The following is a 23,526-nucleotide window of genomic DNA, read 5'->3' as shown; positions in this document are numbered from 1 at the left end:
TTTCCTATATACTATTTTTCTCTTTAGTCTATGGATAGGTTCAAATATACTCCATTACAAGACCAACAAAGGAACTTCATTGACTCTAGCTCTTCCCAACTTCTATCTTCATTTCTCACCCAAACTTCTTGGAAAATAGGCAAAAGAACCATATTCTCTATTTCTTCTCCCATTAAGTTATCAACCCAGTGCTTTTAGCTCTTTGTTCTGTCTCTAGTCTTGCAACTTTTAAAAGCAAATATATCTTGCTAAAATTCCAGTATGACTATTTCATTGCTCAATCAATAATGCTTTAATGGTTCTTTGTTGTCATCAGGACAAAGTCCAAGTTTCATCCACATCCTACAGCTGCTATTTCCTTTACTTTCATATGTCAGATTTTTTTTCAACGTGGTATACTCTCATCCTCTTCTTCTTCTAAGCATAAATATCAGCTGCCTTCATGTATGGAGTATCCAAGTTAGGTAGGTACCCTCATCACTATTCCTTTAGCATTTATTCTTGATATGTCCTTCCTCTACTTGTGAGAAGTCTACTGTTTCCTATTCACCACTGTAGTCCTAGCCCATAGTTTCTGGAATTATTTTTGAATGAGTTGGGAATAAATGAGAAGCTATACCTTTGACAGCAGGTACTGGTATTCTGATTGGCATACTTTCAATTTTAAATCCATATTTTAGCATTGCTGTTAATGGTGAATGTCAGAATTTCCTTGTATGCTTGTTGTACATGAGTTAATAAATTGAACCTGCTAACCTAGGGTCAGATTGATAAAAGTCAATTGTGAAGCAGACCAGATGCTTGGTTTTTGATGTCCCCACCATGTTAGCAATGCCCTGTGTGATTCCAGCTGATCAGCTAGCTCTCTAACCTATTGTTTTATTACCCTCCCCATAATAAATTTGTCCTGTGGATGTACTGCTTTCTTTGGCAAATGGTATCATAAAAATGATAACTGTTTTTATAGCTGTTTTCTTTGGCAGTCATAGATATGATTATAGGACAATAGGCCATTTATCAAAAGAAATGAGATTAAGTATCATTGTATATTGAGAATAAAGTCAAGATAAACCTCTGACAAGGCTGAAAGTCTAATTTATTACATATCTCATAGGTCTCTTCTGGTGACTCTGAAGCCAAACCTCTGATCTTCACATTTGTCCCCACTGTCAGAAGACTGCCAACCCACACTCAGTTGGCTGACACCTCTAAATACCTTGTTAAAATTCCAGAGGAACCAAGTGATAAGAGTCCAGAAACTGTAAATAGGGTAGGATTTTTAATTCTTTTTTTTTATTTCAAACATTTGAATTAAATTGTCCATAATAATGATTCAGAAATTTGTATCATTGTTTATTTCCTGTGCTTAAAGTGAGATGATTGTGAAATCTAAGGTTAGTGTGACTAAAAATATAATTAAGCTATAGGAACCTAAGTGTTGTCAAATCCCAACTTTTTTCTAGTGTGTTACTCTTAATTGTTTTGGGTTGATGTCCTATTGTTTGCAATTTACATGGCAAATTCTGCCTCCTGGAACTGTTACCCAAATACATCTTAAGGTAATAAAAACAAAATTAAAATGTTTAAATTTAAGAAAATGCAAGAAAACAATGAGCAGTTGTTATTATTTAACATGTCAAAATCTAGCAACATTTAAAAATATAATATCCAATGTTGAAACAGTTGTGGGAATATTGGTATGCTCACACCTTATTACTAGTTTTGTAAATTTATACAAATTTGTGGAAAAACCTTATGCACTGTTATAAAGCTACTCATAACTCTTCAATGATTTAACTTTGAAATATGTCCCAAGAACACAGAACAAAAGAAAAAAATGTTATGTATGGAAATGATTAGGAAAAAATAAAAATAGTATAATAACTAGCTACTAGGTAAAAATTAGAAATATGGCAGTATATCACTTTGACAATGTTACAAATACAGTGAGGATGTGATTCCATGAAAAATAATAATGTTGCACTATTAGGAAATAAAATAGGCTACAAAGTTTTATTCATACCCTGACTATGGCTACCTAAAATGAAACCAAGACAAGAAGAGAAATTAGAACCAACCAACCTCAACCACAACAAAAACAAAAACCTGAAAATAATTTGTGTTAAAATACTGCAATTCTGGACAATTTTTCTCTCTTTAAAATGTATTTTAATATTGCTTTATTATCAATAGAATGAGACTGAGGGAACTTCAAGCTATTATTTAGCTACTGGAAAGGGAATAAAATAATAAGATTCAGTTGATCTATACAAAACTTTGTCTTCCTTTATCTAGGAAGTAGCAATATACCCATGATTCTACAATTTTCAATGGCGCTATTCTTTTAGACTAATGGGGCCAAGTTGTTTCAGAGAAATCCTGAGCATTATATGAGGTATTTCTGTGAAGTTTTTCCCTAATGGAACTTATCACATACAATATATCCACGAGGTCCTTTGTTACTAGGCCCTTTGGATACCATGAGACTGCAGCTATGTGAACCACTCCTGGTTGCAGGCCTGCCAAACTTGGCTGCTGGTGATATTAACACAACCATCTCTTTAAAGGATGAAGACTTTCTATCCTGTTTTTTTAATAGTTCAATGTTGGTATAGGGCAACTTCTGGTTTATTTATATATTTAACAACTCTTTAGTGAACATATGCTAAGCTCTTGGTGCTTGAAATTGTAAGTGTAAAAGGATACTTTGCTTAGTTGTTACTGGGAGGGCAAGCAGTAATAAAATGAAAAGCATATAATAAGATCTCAGGTAGCAGCGATAAATGCTATGAAAAATGTGTTAAAGAAATAGAAAAAAATGAACAGCAAAATACTCATCAGAGGTAATGTTTCTTATCTTGATCAAATCAGCAGCAATGACTGAATAGTGTTGAAAGTGTTAAAATCAACTTCTTAGGTTAGTTGTGTCTAATCAATGGTTTGACTTCTGTTTACACACACACAACACAAGCACACATTAATTTGACCACTATGTTTGGAATTGCTAGTTTTAATTTATAGGTTGCTTAGCTTTTTATTTGGAAATTTTTTAACCTTACAGAAGTGTTTCAGAGAAAAGAATAGTAGCCATAGTATGATACTCAAAACAAGGAAACTGATATTAATTCTATTTTTTGTTAGTGCACTCATTTATTTATTTTTAATTAATTAATTTTAAGGCATACAAACTTCATGTATTTCATATATACAAATTTAGGAATATAGTGATTCTTAAACACTATCTTAGGGTAATTGGCTGTTATCATTTCAGAAACAGGAGTTTGGGAGATTGATAGAGCAATGTTAGTTCTGTTCTCGTAACTCTTCTGTATATGTATAAAAAATTGGATAGGAGATTTAGAATTACAAATCTAAAGTGAAATAGCAGTGAAGAATTATTTGTACTAAAAACATCTATATCTGTTTTGGTGTCCTGTTCATGAGTTCTGCCAATTAGCTCATATTGTTTTGTCTGACTATCTATGCATTGTGTACCAATTTTATTTTTCTGCTAAGATTTTTACAGAGATTTATATTATTTTAGAAACTTTCAATGAAATTTCCTTACGTCTCTAATTTTCAAAGGACATACAGTTTGCTTAGCCATTAACTAAATACTTGCCCAATCCCCACTGATTTCATGGACGTCTTCATGAAAAACATTGTTCTGTTTCTCTTTTTCAAAGATCATTCTATAATTTACTTGGAAACAGTTATATTCTTTTACTGTTGACATTGATTTTGAGCACTAAGTTGTTTGGGCTTGGATAAATCAAGCAGGTAGACTAGCAAAATACACCATTGACTTCAATCTAAGCTCTCTTAGGCCAATCTGATTTTTAAAATTCATTTTTTTTTTGACAGGCAGAGTTAGACAGTGAGAGAGAGAGAGAGACAGAGAGAAAGGTCTTCCTTCTGCTGATTCACCCCCAAAATGGCCACTATGGCCGGCGCACTGCACCGATCTGAAGCAAGGAGCCAGGTGCTTCTTTCTGGTCTCCCATGCAGGTGCAGGGCCCTAGCACTTGGGCCATTCTCCACTGCCTTCCTGGGCCACAGCAGAGAGCTGGACTGGAAGAGGAGCAACCAGGACAGAATCTTGAGCCCCAATCGGGACTAGAACCCTGGGTGCCGGCGCCGCAGGCAGAGGATTAGCTTAGTAAGCTGCGGCGCTGGCCTAAAATTGATTCTTAAAAACTCTATAAGCAGGCTAAGATTTTCAGTGTACATGCAGAAAGTATTTATTAAACCAATAGCAATGCTTTTGTCTCTCTGTACATCTATTTCAGTCTAATTCCAACGACTACTCGATCTTGAACACTGGGAGTGAACAAGAGAAAGACCAAAAGATATTGATTGATACTTCAGAAGTCAGTGAAAATATTTCACAAGAAAGAAGGCTGAAAGCAAAGGAATCACAAGGAATGCAGCAAAGCGACCTCTTCAAAGCTGAATATGTCTTTATTGTGGACTCTGAAGGGGAAGATGAAGCTACAAGCAAAAAGGATGAACAAGGCCCCATGGGGGGGACTGGCAGCACGGCTGCCCGGCCCAAGACTCTGGCAATCTCCTCCAGTCTGGCTTCTGATGTAGTGCGTCCCAAAAAATGGGGCACTGATCTCAAGGCCTCATCACATCCTGAAATGTCTCATGGGCTGGGCCCTCAGCAAAGGCATGGTCAGGTAGGTATTATCTTTTTGCTGTAAACTAATTTAAGTGTTTCATATATTTTGTCCTGGGCTGTGTGCGAAGTGTTCCTGTTCAAGGCATATAAAACTCTCAAAAAGTATATTAAAAAATCAAACTCTCAAGATTATTAATCATGTAATGTAAGCATAAGTAGCAAATTCATAAAATAAAAGGGATTATGCTATTATACTCTGAATTCGTTAAAGAGTATATGTAACAATTTACAGGGAGTGGATTCGGGGAGAATATCACTTCTTGCTTTAGAACAATTCTTCAAGAAGTTTGGTTCTGGAAGTTTCCCTAGTCAAGAGAGAGTGTTTTGTTTCAAACATGGGAAAGATCCAGTCAGAAGACATCATTTGGAGATTAAACACATTGGTTTCAAACTAGTAAAACAGAGTGAAAGAATAAACTAGGAAGTAAGAGTCTATAAGGGAAAGAAGTTTTGTTTATGTGTCTTAAGGGAAATTCCTATTGTGGTGCTAGAAGCCACCAGGGTGGGGCTCACCTCAGTGAAATGGGGAGAATATCCCACCCCAGGTTCAGCTGCAAGATCAAATGGTTCATTTCAGGTGGCCTATGGGCAGCACGAAGAAGACCATGTCTGTGATGGCAGGACAGAGTCGGGTAGTTAAGGAGGTATTTTGAAGGGAAAAATAAGATTACTTTGTCATTGGCTGTTTGGCATATTGAAAATATCAGATGACTTTTGCCAGGTGTAGCTAGAATGTGAGGAAGGCAGAGGCTAGGTTTGAGAGAAGGTAGTGGATGCAGAATTCCAATTATTTGACAAGAAACATGAGTTGGTACGAAGATGTCCAGGTTCAGATCTATTCAATCAGGCATGTGCAAGTATCCCAAAATATTTGAATGACGTTTTTCTTGGTGTATTGGCTATTTTATTATACTAGGCCTTATTTAAAACAATAGAATGCACCTTTTGTTTTCAATGGCTTTCCATCTTTATTTCTATGGTCTCCTCTGAATTCTGGAGGCTGTATTTTTATTACTTTCAAGCATCAATTTTCTATTGTTACTTTTGTTACTCCTTAGTATTCACCTTTTAGGCCTACTGTACTAAACATGTGTTTCATCTTGAAGTTTCTTCTCATCTAGGTATTAGAATTAAATATTATATCCTATAATTAAATGCATTTTTAATAAACTGTGATAGACTTACACATTTATTTCTTGCCTCAGGAACGTTGATAAAATATCAATGTGGAGATAAAGAAATTCCCATTATTAAGTTTTCTATGACCTTTCAGAGGAGAGAATGTAGGTACGATAATACCAAATATAAAGAAAATGTTCTTAGTGAAGACATTTTTAGATTTTTTAATTAATTTACTCTTTTCCCCAACTCATAGATTTTTTTTTCCTCTGAATTGGTTATTTCTTTTGTTTTCGTGGGGCCAAATATACAGAGATCAAGTGAGAGGCTGAATAAATACTTGGAAACATTTTTTTTCTAAAAAGATGATTATAAAGTAGGTTATAGTTTGTTTTTCTAACCACAGATAAAAAGCCAATCCTATTTTATTAGTAGTGGGTAAAAACTATGATTACCAGTAATGGAGGAAAACTGAATTCTGAAATGCTTGGGAACTGTCATTGTACATGTTCCTATTTACTATAATTATCTATTTGTTTGATAAATAGTAGATCATTATGAAATAAAAATAAGGTAACTACAACCCACAGATATTAACTAAAGCCAGAATGATTGGCACACCAGAAGAGATAGGCTGGGAAATTTAATATAGTCAGTAGGGAAACTTTAATGGCAAAAGTCTTTAAAAATCCCATGATTAGCTACTTGATATCAACAAAGTCATTTTTTTTTTTCAGTCAGAATGGGTCAATTAAGTGAATCTCTGGCTTATCTGCTAAGTATGAATCCACTGCTGGTTAGTCCTAAAGAACATTGTTAGCTCTTAGCCTTTAACTTATCTATAACCTGGCTGGAATGTCTTTTTCTACCACATCTTGCCACTCTTTCTTGGTTCATCACCATGTACACACTCCATACTGTTCCATCATTTAGCCCTTTATTTCTCTGTGTAGAATGCTTTATTCTTCTTCAAAACTGTCTTTACTTTGACCCAGGCTACATGATACCATAAGTGTAGCTCAAGTAGCCCCTATTCTTAGAGACATTTCCTTTAAACTGGAATTGGTTTTTCTCTTCTATCCTTGTAATTTTCTTTATTCTCAATCCATTTTTTTTGAAAAATCTCCATTATAATTCCCCCACTCCATTGCAATGATTGATTTAATCATTCTTCCTCACTAGACTGAAATAACTTGAAGTCCTGATCTGTTTTTTGTTGATTTCTGCATCTCTACCACTTAGTGCAGCACCTTGAATAATATGTGTGAAAATAATAAATATTTGAAAGTCCTTATTCTGTTCACCTTCAAAATCATTACTCAGCTATTGACCTCTTCATGAAGTTTGCTTGTGTACCCTCAGTGTAAGCAAACTATTCTTCAAAATGATTCTGATAGCTTTTTTTCTCTGCCTATTTTCATAATTGTCACATCCTAGCATGTATTATAAATATGTAGGTACATGCCTCATTACCCCATCAGACTGTAAAATCTTCAAAAGTAAATCATATATTAAATTCATTTATTAAATATTTTGTTCTCTACAGTGGTTACAATGATATCTTGAACATTGCAAATATAGAGTTGAATGTATATGTGTATTTTTTAAAAAAGATTTATTTATTTTTCCATAAGGCAGAATTACAAAGAATGATCGAGAGACAGAGAGAAAGGCCCCCCTCCCCAGCCCTGCCCCACTGATTCATTCCTCAAATGGCCACAACAGCCAGGGCTGGGCTGGACTGATATCAGGAACCAGGAATTTCATCAGGATCTCCACCTTGGGTTGCAGTGGTCCATGTCCTTGTGCATCTTATTCTGCTTTCCCAGACAAATTAGCAGGGAGATGAATCAGAAGTAGAGCATCAGGGACTTGAACCAGTGCTCACATGAGATTCCTGTCACAGGTGGCTGCTTAACACATTGTGTCACAGGGGTAGGCACCTGTATATATGTCTTATATACTTTTTTTGAAGTGGCATGTTTAAGTGAAAGTATATTATGCTAAATAAAATGCCAAGTAAAATATGTCAAAAGTAAAAATACTATATAAAAAGTAGTTGAATCAAACTTATTTTAAAAATTTTTAAAGATTTATTTTATTCATTTGAAAGACAGAGTTACAGAGAGAGGTAGAGACAGAGAGAGAGAGGTCTTCCATCCACTGGTTCACTCCCCAGATGACTGCAATGGCCAGAGCTGTGCTGATCGGAAGCCAGGAGCCAGAAGCTTCTTCCGGGTCTCCCGTGTGGGTGCAGGGGCCCAAGGACTTGGGCCATCTTCTACTGCTGTCCCAGGCCATAGCAGAGAGCTGGACTGGAAGAGGAGAAACCAGGACTAGAACTGGTGCCCATATGGGATTCCGGCACTTCAGGCCAGGTCGTTAACCTGCTGCACCACAGCACCGGCTCCTTTGAATCAAACTTTTAAAAATATTATTTAGAAAAAGGAAACTTGAAGTTTGATGTGAAGGTCTAAGAATTACCTTACATAGGGCTGATATTAGAGTTAAAATCTAGGTGAATATATACATGATACAGAGTGATTTTTCTGAAGGACCTTTATAAAGGTTTATAAAGTAGTGACAGTAGGAATAAAAAGAAAACCATATAGGATGGAATTAGTTGGACTTATGAAAAAAGGAAAAATGTGGCGTATGGAAAAATTAATCATGAATGAAGTTTATAATCAAGAAAATTAGTTTAGGGGCTGGCACCGTGGCTCGCTTGGTTAATCCTCTGCCTGTGGCGCTGGCATCCCATATGGGCGTCGGGTTCTAGTCCCAGTTGCTCCTCGTCCAGTCCAGCTCTCTGCTGTGCCCCAGGAGGGCAGTGGAGGATGGCCCAGGTGCTTGGGCCCCTGCACCTGCATGGGAGACCAGGAAGAAGCACCTGGCTCCTGGCTTTGGATTGGCGCAGTGCTGACTGTAGTGGCCATTTCGGGGGTGAACCAACAGAAGGAAGACCTTTCTCTCTCTCTCTCTCTCTCTCTCTCTCTCTTTCCATAATTCTACCTGTCAAATAAAAAAAAATTAAAAAAGAAAATTAGGTTAGCATTGGCATCATTAATTATGGTCTTGGGAAGAGGTAGAAAGAGATCAGATATATAAAGTTGAGTTGGAGGATGTGTTGGTGAAACTGTGTGACGATATCTAGAAAGCAACTAGAATCAGAGACGCAAGAGAGAAATGGAGACTGGAAATACTTTCCATTGGGTTGAGGTGGTCAGAGTGGAGAATTTATTCAGGGAATGAATGTAAAACAAGGCAATGTAACTTTTAAGCAAGGAAATATCAAACTACAAAGGATCTGTGAAAAAAAGAAACCAATTCAGAAGTTTCAGAAAGAGCCAAAGAAGTTGGACATGACAGATAACAACAGATAATGGAACTTTCAACAGAAAGAGGAGACTACAGAGGAAATACAAAACAAGGTAAAATGTAGGATCCCCAGGCCCAATAAATCTGCAAGTCAGAGGTCATTTGGTCATCTTAGTGGGACTAGTGCATATGTGGTAAAGGGGACAGAAATCATGTTGAGATTGTGGAAGGGACGTGAGGGCAGGGAGGTCATGAATGAGATACAAAAATGAGATAGACAACTTCGGGCTATGCTCTTCTTGACAAGAATTTGAAATCACAAATCTTAGTTTCCTAATTAGTAAATGAAGTGATCATAGTGTCAACATTCTACTGAAGATTAATGATGTTATATATGCAAAATGCCTAGAACCATGTCTGACCCATGGCAGGCCCTTAGCAAGCGATTTCTCTATTTAAGAATTTACTGAGGGCAGTGTGCTTTTGGGCACAGAGTAGGAAATATATGTAGCAGGAGAGATTTTATGTATGTATTTATTTATTTTTAAAAATTTATATATTTAAAACACAAAGTTACATAGCAAGGGAGGGAGATATAGAGGGAGGGAGGGAGAGAGAGAGAGAGAAAGAGAGAGAGAGAGAGAGAGAATCTTCCATCTGCTGGTTCACTCCCCAAATGGCTGCAACAACCCAAAGCCAGCAGTCAGGAGCTTCTTCTGTATCTTCCACGTGGGTGAAGGGGCTCAATGACTTGGGCCATTTTCTGCTGCATTCCCAGGCATATTTGCAGGGAGCTGAGTCAGAAGTGAGCAGCTAAGTCTCGAACTGGTGCTCACATGGAATGAGAGGAAGCCTCATTGTGGTTTTGATTTGCATTTCCCTGATGGGTAGTGATCCTGAGTATTTTTTCATGTGTATATTGGCCATTCAGATTTCCTCTTTTGAAAAATGTTTGTTCAAGTCCTTTGCCTATTTCTTCATTGGATTGCATGTGTTATTGATGAGTTCCTTGACCTCTTTATACATTCTGAATATTAATCCTTTATCAGTTTAATAGTTTGCAAATATTTTTCCCATTCTGTTGATTGCATTTTCACTTTGCTGAGGGTTTCATTTGCAGTGCAGAAGCTTTTCAGCTTGATATAATTCCATTTGTCTATTTTGGCTTTGATTGCCTGTGCTTCTGGGGTCTTTTCCACGAAGTCATTACCTATATCAATGTCTTTCAGTTTCCCCAATTCTCTGTTTAGTAATTTGATGGTATCAGGTCATAGATTTTTGTTAGGTGTAAGTTAGGAGGCTTTTTTCATACTTCTGTGTGTGGAGATTCCGTTTTCCCAGCACTATATTGAAGAGACTGTCCTTTGTCTAGGGGTTGTTTTCATATCCTTAGTCAAAGATTAGTTGGTTGTGGATGCATGGATTGATTTCTTAAGTTTCTATTCTGTTCCGATGGCCCATATGTTGATTTTTGTGCTGGTTTCAGGCCGTTTTGATTACAACTGCCCCTTAGTATGTCTTGAAATATGGTATTGTGATGTCTAAAGCTTTGTTTTGGTTGTTTAAGATTGCTTTAACTGCTCAGAGTCTCTCAGGTTTCCATAAAAGTTTTAGCATAATTTCATCCAGACCTGAGAAGAATGTCATTGGCATTTTGACTGGGAATGCATTGAATCTGGAAATTGCTTTTGGTAGTATGGAACTTTTGATGGTATTAATTCTTCCAATCAATGAATATGGAAGATTTTTCTATTTTTTGTGTCTTCTCTTATTGTTTCTTCCTTTAATATTTTGTAATTTTCATAATAGAAATCTTTTACCTTTTGGTTAAATGTATTTCAAGGTGTTTAATTTTTATGTAACTATTATGAATGAAATTGATCTTAGAAATTTTTTCTCAGGCCGGCACCGCGGCTCACTAGGCTAATCCTCTGCCTGTGGCGCCAGCACACTGGGTTCTAGTCCCGGTCAGGGTGCCAGATCTGTCCCGGTTGCTCCTCTTCCAGTACAGCTCTCTGTTGTGGCCCGGGAGTGCAGTGGAGGATGGCCCAGGTGCTAGGGCCCTGTACCCGCATGGGAGACCAGGAGAAGCACTTGGCTCCTGGCTTCGGTTCAGTGCGGTGCGCCGGCCGCAGTGGCCAATGAGGAGTGAACCAATGGAAAAGGAAGACCTTTATCTCTGTCTCTCTCTCACTGTCCACTCTGCCTGTCAAAAATAAATAAATAAATAAAAGAAATTATTTCTCAGCCTTGGAATTTTCTGTGTATACAAAGGCTATTGATTTTTGAGTGTTGATTTTATATTCTACCATTTTAGTAAACTCTTTTGTGAGTTCCAATAGTCTCTTAGTAGGGTCTTTTAGCTACCTTATACATAGAATCATGTCATCTAAAAATAGGGATAATTTGACTTCTTCCTTTCCACTTTATATCCTTTTGATTTCTTTTTCATACCTAATGACTCTGGCTAAGACCTCCAACGCTGTGTTGAATAGCAATGGTGACAGTGGGCATCCTCATCTGGTTCCAGATGTTAGCAGTTTCTCATAAATTGCCTTGACTATCTTAAGGAATGTTCATTCCATACACAATTTGCTTAAGTTTTTCATCATGAAATGATGTTGTATTCTATTGAATGCTTTTTCTTCATCTATTGAGACAATTATATGGTTTTTATTCTTCAGTTTGTTAATGTGATGTGCCCCATTGATTGAGTTGTGAATGTTGAAACATCCCTGCTTACCATTGATAAATCTCATTTGGTCTGGGTGAATGATCTTTTTTTTTTAACTTTTATTTAGTAGATGTAAATTTCCATACAGTTTGTGGATTACAATGGCTTTTCCCCCCATAATTTCCCTCTCACCCGCAACCCTCCCATCTGCAGCTCCCTCTCCCATTTCATTCACATCAAGATTCATTTTCAATTATCTTTATATACAGAAGATCAATTTAGTATATATTAAGTAAAAATTTCATCAGTTTACCCCCACACAGAACACAAAGTGCCAAATACTGTTTGAGCACTAGTCATATCATTAATTCACATTGAATTACACATTAAGGACAGAGATCCTACATGGGGAGTAAGTGCACTGTGACTCCTGTTGTTGAATTAACAATTTGACACTCTTGTTTAAGACGTCAGCAATCTTCCCAGGCTCTAGTCATGAGTTGCCAAGGCCATGGAAGCCCCCTGAGCTCGCCATCTTTGATCTTATTTCGACAAGGCCATAGTCAAAGTGGAAGTTCTTTCCTCACTTCAGAGAAAGGTAACTCCTTCTTTGATAGCCCCGTTCTTTCCACTGGGATCTCACTTGCAGAGATCTTTCATTTAGGTCTTTTTTTTTTTTTTTTTTTGCCTGAGTGCCTTGGCTTTCCATGCCTAAAATACTCTCATGGGCTCTTCAGTCAGATCTGAATGCCTTAAGGGGTGATTCTGAGGCCAGAGAGCTGTTTAGGACAACTGCCATTCTGTGAGTCTGCTGTGTATCCCACTTCCCATGTTGGATCGTTCTCTCCCTTTTTGATTCTATCAGTTAGTATTAGCAGACACTAGTCTTGTTTATGTGATCCCTTTGACTCTTAGACCTATCATTATGGTCTATTGTGACCTGAATTTGATCACTTGGACTAGTGAGGTGGCATTGGTACATGCCACCTTGATGGGATTATATTGGAATCCCCTGGCACATTTCTAACTCCACCACTTGGGCAAGTCACCTTGAGCATGTCCCAAATTGTACATCTCCTCCCTCTTATTCCCACTTTTATATTTATTTTATTTTATTTTATTTTATTTTATCTTTTTGACAGGCAGAGTGGACAGTGAGAGAGAGAGAGAGACAGAGAGAAAGGTCTTCCTTTGCCGTTGGTTCACCCTCCAATGGCCGCCATGGCCGGCGCGCTGCGGCCTATGCACCATGCTGATTCGATGGCAGGAGCCAGATACTCATCCTGGTCTCCCATGGGGTGCAGGGCCCAAGCACTTGGGCCATCCTCCACTGCACTCCCTGGCCACAGCAGAGAGCTGGCCTGGAAGAGGGGCAACAGGGACAGAATCTGGCGCCCCGACCGGGACTAGAACCCGGGGTGCCGGCGCTGCAGGCAGAGGATTAGCCTAGTGAGCCACGGCACCAGCCCCCACTCTTATATTTAACAGAGATCACTTTTCAGTTACTTTACATACCTAAATAATCGTGTGTTAATTACATAGCTCACCAATGGTATTAAGTTGAACAAACAAAAATACTAAAAGTTATGAAGTATTAAATTGTACATCAACAGTCAGGACAAGGGCTGACCAAGTCAGTGTTTCTCATAGTGTCCATTTCGTTTCACCAGGTTTCCTATTTGATGCTCGATTAGTTGTCACCAATCAGGGAGAACATATGATATTTGTCCCTCTGGGACTGGCTTATTTCACTCAGCATGATGTTTTCCAGATTCCTCCATTTTGCTGCAAATGACCGGATTTCATTGTTTTTGATGCTGTATAGTATTCTATAGAGTACATGTCCCATAATTTCTTTATCCAATCTACTGTTGATGGGCATTTGGGTTGACTCCAGGTCTTAGCTATTGTGTATTGAGCTGCAATAAACATTAATGTGCAGATAGCTTTTGTGATTGCCAATTTAATTTCCTTTGGGTAAATTCCAAGGAGTGGGATGGCTGGGTTGAATGGTAGGGTTATATTCAGATTTCTGAGGAATCTCCAGACTGACTTCCATAGAGGCTTAACAACTTTGCATTCGCACCAACAATGGGTTAGTGTCCCTTTTTCCCACATCCTCTCCAGCATCTGTTGTTGGTAGATTTCTGAATGTGAGCCATTCTAACTGGGGTGAGGTGAAACCTCATTGTGGTTTTGATTTGCATTTCCCTGATTGCTAGTGGTCTTGAACATTTTTTCATGTGTCTGTTGGCCATTTGGATTTCCTCTTGTGAAAAATGTCTATTGAGGTCCTTGGCCCATCTCTTAAATGGGTTTTTTGTTTTGATGTTGTGGAGTTTATTGAACTCTTTATAGATTTTGGTTATTAACCCTTTGCTTTTGCATAGTTTGCAAATATTTTTTCCCATACTGTCGGTAGCCTCTTCACTTTCCTGATTGTTTCTTTTGCAGTACAGAAACTTCTCAATTTGATGTAATCCCAAATGTTAATTTTGGTTTTGACTGCCTGTGCTTCTGGGGTCTTTTCCAAGAAGTCTTTGCCTGTGCCTATATCTTGCAGGGTTTCTCCAATGTTCTCTAATAATTTGATGCTGTCAGGTTGTAGATTTAGGTCTTTAATCCATGTTGAGTGGATTTTTGTGTAAGGTAAAATGTAGGGGTCTTGCTTCATGCTTCTGCACATGGAAATCCAATTTTCCCAGCACCATTTGTTGAATAGACTGTCCTTACTCCAGGGATTGGTTTTGGATCCTTGATCAAATATGAGTTGGCTGTAGATGTTTGGATTGATTTCTGGTGTTTCAAATCTGTTCCATTGGTCTATCCATCTGTCTGTTCAGTACCATGCTGTTTTGATTACAACTGCCCTGTAGTATATCCTGAAATCTGGTATTGTGATGCCTCCAGCTTTGTTTTTGTTGTACAAGATTGCTTTAGCTATTCGAGGTCTCCTGTGTCTCCATATTAATTACAGCATCATTTTTTCCAGATCTGAGAAGAATGTCTTTGGTATTGTGATTAGTGTCTCATTGAATCTATAAATTACTTTTGGGAGAATGGACATTTTGATGATATTGATTCTTCCAATCCATGAGCATGGAAGATTTTTCCATTTTTTTGGTATCCTCTTCTATTTCTTTCTTTAAGATTTTGTAATTCTCTCTCTCTCTTTTTTTTTTTTTTTTTTGACAGGCAGAGTGGACAGTGAGAGAGAGAGACAGAGAGAAAAGTCTTCCTTTTTGCCATTGGTTCACCCTCCAGTGGCCACCATGGCCGGTGTGCTGCGGCCGACGCACCGCGCTGATCTGATGGCAGGAGCCAGGTACTTCTCCTGGTCTCCCATGGGGTGCAGGGCCCAAGCACTTGGGCCATCCTCCACTGCACTCCCTGGCCACAGCAGAGAGCTGGCCTGGAAGAGGGGCAACTGGGACAGAATCCAGCTCCTTGACTGGAACTAGAACCTGGTGTGCCGACGCCGCAAGGCGGAGGATTAGCCTAGTGAGCCGCGGTGCTGGCCAAGATTTTGTAATTCTCATCGTAGAGATCTTTAACGACCTTGGTTAAGTTTATTCCAAGGTATTTGATTGTTTTTGTGGCTATTGTGAATGGGATTGATCTTAGAAGTTCTTTCTCAGCCGTGGCATCGCCTGTGTATACAAAGGCTGTTGATTTTTGTGCATTGACTTTGTATCCTGGTATTTGGCAAACTCTTCTAGGAGTTACAATGGTCTCTTAGTAGAGTTCTTTGGATCCCCTAAGTAGAGAATCATATCATCTGCAAAGATGGATAGTTTGAGTTCTTCCTTCCCAATTTGTATCCCTTTAATTTCTTTTTCTTGCCTAATAGCTCTGGCTAAAACTTCCAGAACTATATTGAATAGCGGTGATGAGATTGGGCATCCCTGTCTGGTAGCAGATCTCAGTGGAAATGCTTCCAAATTTTCCCCATTCGATAGGGGCTATGTCTCTCCATTCCCTCCTAGCCTGTAGGGTTTCTGATGAGAAGACTGCTGTGAGTCTAATTGCAGATCCTCTGAGAGTATTCTGATGTTTCTCTGTTGCACATTTTAGGATCTTTTCTTTATGTTTTACTGGGGTGAGTTTAATTACAACGTGTTGTGGTGAGGATCTCTTTTGGTCATGTTTACTAGGGGTTCTATGAGCTTCCTGTACTAGGATGTCTCTGTCCTTCTCCAAACCCAGGAAGTTCTCTAATAGTATCTAACAAAAAAGGCCTTCTAATCCTTTCTCTCTCTCCATGCCTTCATGAAGTCCTAGAACTTGAATGTTGGGTTTTTTAATAGTATCCTCTAGATTCCCATCAATATTTTTTATATTTCTAATTTCCTCTTCTTTTCTTTGGTTTGACTGTATACTTTCCTTTGCTCTGTCTTCTAAGTCCAATATTCTCTCTTCTGTTTCACTGACTCTGTTTTTAAGACTCTCTAATGTGTTTGTCATTTGATGTATTGAGTTCTTCATTTCATTTTTATTTCTCTTCACTATCACACTTTCCTGTTCTACTAGTTTCTGCGTTTCATTTTGGTTCCTCCTTAAGATTTCATTTTCACGAGAGAGATTTTCTATCCTGTCCAGTAACGATTTCCGTAGTTCAAGAATTTGCTTTTGAAAACTTCTAAATGTTCTTATCATAAATTTTTTGAAATCCGTATCTTGCATTTCTTCTATCTCATCATCTTCATAATCTTGGCTTGGGGTGTTTTGTTCATTTGGGTCGTCATAATGTCTTCATTGATCTTGTTCCCTTGGTTTCTGTGTTTGTTGCTTGGCATTGTGGAGATATTCTTTGAATTCTTCTTCCCTCGCTGTGGTGTTTTTTTTTTTTTGCTTGTTATACTATGACTGTGTTAAGTGAACTGTCTGCTGTTGGAGGAGCCTTGGAGGCTTGAGATGGGTGTAGCCAGAGAGCTCTGCTTATTTCTTCAGGGTTAAGGGTGTGCCAAAGGTGACACACTCAGGTTAGGTGTGGTAAATCTCTCTTTATTTATTTATTATTTTTTATTCAGGAGGGACGTAATACTGCACAGCTTAGTGGAACTGATGGTAGTTCGCTTCCGATCTCTGGCTTCTGTGTGTATATCATTCGTCTGCTTTTTCCCATGGACCACACAAAGAATCTGTTCTGACCTCAGTGTGGGCTCAATTTCTCCTGCAGTCTCCCACCGGTTTGCCAAGGTTACCGAATTGTAGTGTCTCTGGAGAGTACTCATGTGACCTCCATGAATGCTCTCACCCACCGTCTCTTTTTTCACCGCCTCAGTTCATTAGCTCCACCCATTCACTAAGTCCTAACCTCCTGGTATTTCACCCCCCTCAGAGTCAGGTTTTTCTGTCTGACTGAGGGCAGGCACAGCTCTGAGGTTGTGCACAGCCCTGAGGTCACACACCTTTTACGTATGTCCAGAATGGCGCCTGCTCTTTGTCTCTTGTACCCTTTTGCGAGGTGGGCGGAGAGAGAAACTCGTCCGTATCGGTCCCCCCCGCTTTTTTTTCCCTCTTTCCTGTAGTTAGCCTTGTGAACTTTCCCCAGTGGGGTTTCAAGCCTAGTTCCCTCTAGGCTCTGTCTGCTGTTTCCCCCTCCAATGTCTCAGGTTACTGAGCTCACTCCTCTTCCAGCACAGATGCGTAGACTCTGCTGTTGGGCTTCGGAGCCGTGGGCATCCTTGCTTTTCCCACAGGTCATCCATGTCACATCCACTAGATCTGGAAGAGTTTCCTCTGCAATTTTTTTCCTGAGCCTTTCCCTGAAATTACTGTAATTTCTCTTTTATCAACCTATCTTTTCCCGGACCATCAGTGCACGTCCTCACTATTCCGCCATCTTGGCTCCGCCTGGGTGAATGGCCTTTCTGCTGTGTTGTTGGATTTGATTGGCTAGTATTTTGAGGCTTTTTGCATTTATGTTCCTCAGGGAAATAGGTCTATAGTTCTCTTTCTTTGTTGCTACGTTTTTTGGGTTTAGGAATTAAGGTGATGCTGACTTCATAAAAAGGAGTTGTTAGGATTCCCTACATTTCAATGGTTTTGAGTAGCTTGAGAAGAATTGGAATTAGTTCTTCTTTAAACATCTGATAGAGTCAGCAGTGAAGACTTCAGCAGTGAAGCCTTCCATTCCTGGGCTTTTCTTTGTTTGCAGGGTCTTTATTACTGATTCAAGGTCTGCCTTAGCTATTGGTCTGTTTAGATTTTCTATATCTTCATGACTCAATTTTGGTAGATTGCTCGTGTCCTCGAATCTATCCATTATCTCTAGGTTCCCTGATTTGTTGGCATACAGCTCTTTGTTCCTGATGATTCTTTTTGTTTCTGTGATATCCATGTTGTGGGAATAGGCAAGGAAGTATCAAGATACAAGAAGAGGATGAAAGAAGAGGAGAGATATGAAAAGAATTCATCAGAAGAAGGGAACTTAAAATAAGAATGATGTAGTAGAAGTCATGGATAAAACAGTTTTTTTTAAAGATTTATTTTATTTATTTGAAAGTCAGAGTTACAGAAAGAGGTAGAACCAGAGAAAGAGAGATAGTGGTCTTATATCTGCTGGTTAACTCCTCAAGTGACTGCAATGACCAGAGCTGAGCTGATCCGAAGCCAGGAGCCAGGAGCTTCTTCCAGTTCTCCCACATGGGTGCAGGGCCCCAAGAAGTTTGGACATCTTCTACTGTTATCCCAGGCCATAGCAGAGAGCTGGATTGGAAGCAGAGCAGCTGGGACTTGAACTGGCATCCATGTGGGATCTCGGAGCTGTAGGCTGCAGCTTTAACCCTCTGTACTACAGTGCCAGACCCAGACAAAACAGTTTTGAAAACAAGGTAGACAAGGGGAAAGTCATATTCTATAGAAAAATCACAAAAGGATAGGAATTCAGGTGTCTTTTGGTTTTAGGGAAAAAAGAAATAATTTTAGAACTTGGTGATAACAGTCTCTAAAAGAGGTGGGGGAAAAGCTGTTAAGAAGTCAGTAGGAACTATACAACTTGTCTGTTGCAAAACAGATTTCTACACATTTAGTGACTTAAAAAAAACCCTCATGTTTGTTTTCTCCTTGTTTTTGTAGTTCAGAAATATTGGTATGTCTGAGTCAGATTCATTCAGAGTTTCTCAAGGTTGAGATTAATGCGTCAGCCAGGCTGCATTTTCTGAATCACCAAGAAAAGATCCTCTTCCAAGTCCCTTTGTATTTGTGGTGCAAATCATTTCCTTGAGGGTAAAGAATTCCTGAAAGCTTGCTTCTTAAAACTAGTACAAGATAAATTCTCTGAAGCTTTGAGTCTCTAACCTTGTGACTTTCTCTTTGTTAAGGATTTTATTTATTAATTTGAGGGGCAGAGTTACAGGCATAGAGAGGGATAGAGAGAAAGGTCTTCCTTCTACTGGTTTACTCCTCAAATGGCTGCAATGGCTGAAGGTAGGCCTATCAAAGCCAGGAGCCAGGAGCCTCCTCTGGGTCTCCCACATGGGTACAGGGGCCCAAGCACTTGAGCCATCTTCTACTGCTTTCTCAGGCCATAGTAGAGATTTGGATCGGAATAGGAGCAGCCAGGACACAAACCAGTGCCAATATGGGATTCTAGCACCTCTGGTGTAGGCTTAGCCCACTATACCACAGTGCTGGCCCTCATGACTTTCTTTTAAAAAGCTTGCTTGATAAGGTTAGACCATACAAGATAATATTCCTTTTAATTAATGTAAAGTCAACTGATTATCTGAAAAACCCTTTCTTCTTTGTCAGTTTCTATTGATAAGAAAGAAGTGATAGTTTCCACCTGTATTGAAGAAGAGAGGCTCATACACGGCCATAGATCTTTGGGAGGTCATTTTAGGGTGTGTTTGTTTCAAAATGTAAAGAAATAAGTACATTAATTGTATTGTACAGATTTGGCACAGAAGAAACCATGTGAATATGTAACCATGAGAAATACGAGATCCATGAATATCTGTTTATCTGTGTATCCATAAGACTTATTAGTTAGCTTTTGCTGCTTAAAAAAAAATCAAGCCAAAATTTAGTGTTTTCAAACATAACTACTAGTTTAGCTCAAAAATCTTCAAATCAACAGCTTGGGCTGTGTTGAGCCAGATGATTCTATATGTATTAGGTGTGGCTGATTTGATTGTGGTTGGCTGCTGATTTGGGTGGTTAGTTGTCTTTGGAGATGTGGTCTTACCTCCTCTAGCAGACTAGCTGGGCTCATTCACATCATGGCAAACCATTACTTCTTGTATGGCATTTGCTATTCTCTCACTTGACAAAATAGTCAACTCAGGCGTGGAAAAGGACTGTGCTTTCATTATCCTAAGAATAGAGAATTGTGATTTTCACTTTCTACCGCAAGAATGTTTACTGTTTTATACTTTTAAAGATTGAGAGGATTTTTACTTTATGTTGTGATGACAAAGCTAATAAAGAAAAGTGTTAACACATATATTATGAAAGGTAACTCATGAAATGAGGCCTCTAAGAGGGAAAGAGCTGCTGCGATTCAAAGTACACAGGGAAAATTCTCCCTTTAAAAGTGGAAAGTCATCATTTTTTCTTTTAAAAATGGGATAAGAGTGAATCTAGAAAATTTGCTTTCCTAGTAATCTCAATTTATTTTAGGTAAAAGAAATCTGGATCTATTAAGTAAACTAGGCTAAGTAGTAAGTTAACGGTTTGTTGAGAACATTACATTTTTAGAAGAACAGAAGTGGAAGCCAAGGTTCAAACTAAAGAAAAGAGCAAAACAGAACAAGCAACAAATATGCTGAAAGGCATTAGGCCCAGCTGTGACCATAGACCTTGAATTTGTGATAAGAGCAAACCAGAGTGTCTCACCTAGCCCATATGTAATTTGAAAAAGGTGCCCATTCTTCACAGGTGCAGGGAAAACTAGCCCTATTCTTTGTTGATACTCTTGTGCAAGTACAATATGTAAGTCAAGAACAATGGTCCTGCCAATGAAAAGAATAAAGTAATTTTCTTCTTACTGCATATTTAAGCAGACTTAATCTAGGAACATAATGGCAGCTGGTGGGATTGATTTAAGAATGGAGTAGTCAAGTGGATTGGCAAAAGTTGATTAGCAAAAAGCCAATGTGGCTAAATGCTGACAATTCTTGTAAGAAGGTTGATATTGAACAAAATATTGCTAAACACAAATGAAAATTAGCAAAGGGTTAAGGAAATGAGACCAGATCAAGAGATAGAAGGATAGGGACAATGCCATGAAAGAAAGATCTTTAGCTCATTGTAGACAGACAGAAAGCATTGACAAAGTCTTGGCCATAGATGTATGGTGATTATATTTTAAATAGCTAATGTGATTATAGGTTAAATAAGGTTCAACTAGAGGTAGGAATACAGTAAAACAATATTTAGTTTTTTCAGGAAAGAAAGGTTGATAATATTCCCTGTGGTATTATGAGAATTAATCAGAGAAGACCTATTAATAGATAAGTTTAGAGAGCTTAGCTGCCATAATGTAATGGTTGATAAATAATGACAGTGGAGAATCAAAGTCTTTGCTAATCCCTATTATAAAGCTGTCTAAAATTTTAGAATTTTAATTCTAAAATTAGCTGCTCCTGTATGTATTCAATTCTATTTTTCCTAATATGTGTTTGAGATTCCAACACATCTAAATAAAAGCCTGATTTAATATATAATGTTTTGAGTAGTTCTCAAGGTTTGGACAGCATCACATATTGGTCCCATGTAGTTGTGTTCTTCCTCCTGAATCTGCATGGCCACATTAGAATGCCTTAGACACCCAGTCTTATCTAAGGCACGATCTACACCCTGACACCATCCTAGGCTCTAGCTCCCGCTGCCATTGCTGGAAGCCAGGTGGTCGCATGGCCCAACCACTGATGTCAAGATCCACCCCCATCCTAATGGGATTTGCTGTACCTACTTCCCTGCCCACCCTCTGGCAAAATTTAAAAAGGACCTGTTCCTGAACCTGTGGCTCTCTTTCTCTCTGTCTCCTGATCTTTGTCTCTCTCTCTGGATCTCTCTTATGCTCTCCTTCTCCCTCTTTTCCTTCTTTGACCCTTCCCTCCAGTCTGTTGAGTTTTCCCCAATAAACGTTTTCATTTAAAAAAAAGAATACCATAGACAGAATTTAAAAATTGGTTATATACAGGAGCAGTTAATCTAAAATTTACTAAAATTTTAAGGGAAAACTACAAGAGATTTTCGTGACTAAAGTAACTGATAATTTCTGTTACACAGGATCCAAAGATGGATTTATAATTAAGATGATCTGTGTGTTGAAAATAATACATTGCAAGCATCTTATCTTATTTGGACTGTTGTGAATGTATTCCAGACTTCAGGATAGTTTTTCTAGAAGAAAGTTTCACAGATGACTTTGGGAGGACATATGTGGTGGAGAGGATCAAAGAAGCAATAGATGCTGATGTTAGGAGATCTTACAAGAAATTCTAGAGAACTGTTTGAAGCAATGGAATCAACAAAACTTAAGTGAGAAGTAAAAGGTGGAGAAGATGTAGAACAGTCTTAGGGTTAAGGACTTATTCTTTAAGTTATAAACCTAGAGAAAGCATAGGGAGTTATTAATGGCAGAAGATGAATGGATGGAAATAGTTGGTAGATTTCAATAGAAAAGTTCAGCATCATCAGAAAGGATTTTCAAGGAGCAGAAATGAAGGATGGGTTCAAACTACTGACTGAGAATTTGACAGGAGCCCATTCCTTCTTTCCACATGAAATTATTGATTTCTTTATTTTAAACATTAATGAGAGAGAAAATCAGGAAAATGAATCTTTTGTATTAAAAAATGGAATCCTCACTTTTGGGAATTATAAAACTATGGTGTCACATTTATATAAATTAGGATAACATGACGATGTATTTGTGTGTTAGAAATAAATATATTGCAAATATTTAATAATAGATTGACTAGGATAATAAATTGTATTGAGATTAAACATACATATTTTTGTACTTTCAGATCTGTCTCTTAGAACTTCCTCAATAATCGGCCATTAAAGACATAATAAATTGCTTATATTTGGTAAATATCACTTACTGTAGTAGAATGTTTAGTTCTACCTAACATTTAGTTGGAAGTGAGAGTATTGGTGTCGTTGGAGGGAGTAATCTTTTCTTCTGAATGAAAGCCTCAAAATTACAGACTCATTGTCTTAACAGTGATAATTTGGTGTATAATTAGGATAAATTAGTGAGTTTTTCATGTATATTGTAATAAGTTGGAAGCATGACTGAAGGGCTATGAATTCACAAAATACCTAGCAACCATCCTAGGAATAGATACCTGCATAGTATGCAAAGGCAATTTATAGGCTTAAATGGCTCTGTTCTTTCTAAGAGGAGTGATCAGTTGTAAACAATTAAAGAAGATATTTCATTTATAGTAAAACAAAAACTACAGCCTTGAATGTACTATTAACTTTGAGAGAATTATTTTTAACACTAAATGCTAATTTGACTATACATGATTACATAACTCCAAACAGAATATCATCATTTTTGTGGTGACAGAAACATTCAGTTGCCCAGTTAGTGATATTTAGATTTAAATATGTACCCTAACCATATGAATCAGTTATGTAAACACTGGCTAAGCAGAGTTGTTTCTAAGAAAAACTTGTAGGAAAGAATTATTAAACTTCCTTTTTCAGTTTGATTGAATTCATGATTTTCAATTACCTCTGATTTTCTGATGTTTTGGACTTTTGT

At 38.0% G+C, this 23,526-nt stretch overlaps 1 protein-coding gene across 50 annotated transcripts in view; it reads left to right on the top strand.

The window, feature by feature from the left end:
* The window catches only part of MLIP (muscular LMNA interacting protein), a 313,811-nt gene that overhangs the window by 160,512 nt on the left and 129,773 nt on the right, over positions 1 to 23,526 (top strand). For 42 of the 50 annotated variants that reach the window (XM_070073957.1, XM_070073984.1, XM_070073973.1 and 39 more), the window contains 2 exons: positions 1,115 to 1,270; positions 4,290 to 4,682. In XM_070073957.1, the coding sequence (XP_069930058.1) occupies positions 4,425 to 4,682 (258 nt within the window). In that variant the 5' untranslated portion in view covers positions 1,115 to 1,270; positions 4,290 to 4,424. The remainder of the gene's footprint in view (positions 1 to 1,114; positions 1,271 to 4,289; positions 4,683 to 23,526) is intronic. The other 8 variants (XM_070073972.1, XM_070073963.1, XM_070073950.1 and 5 more) reach the window with 1 other exon arrangement.

This window comes from Oryctolagus cuniculus, chromosome 5 (assembly GCF_964237555.1).
Source record: "Oryctolagus cuniculus chromosome 5, mOryCun1.1, whole genome shotgun sequence".
NCBI lineage: Eukaryota > Metazoa > Chordata > Mammalia > Lagomorpha > Leporidae > Oryctolagus > Oryctolagus cuniculus.
The sequence above is the reverse complement of the archived record's forward strand: the minus strand, read 5'-3'. Positions and strand labels throughout refer to the sequence as shown.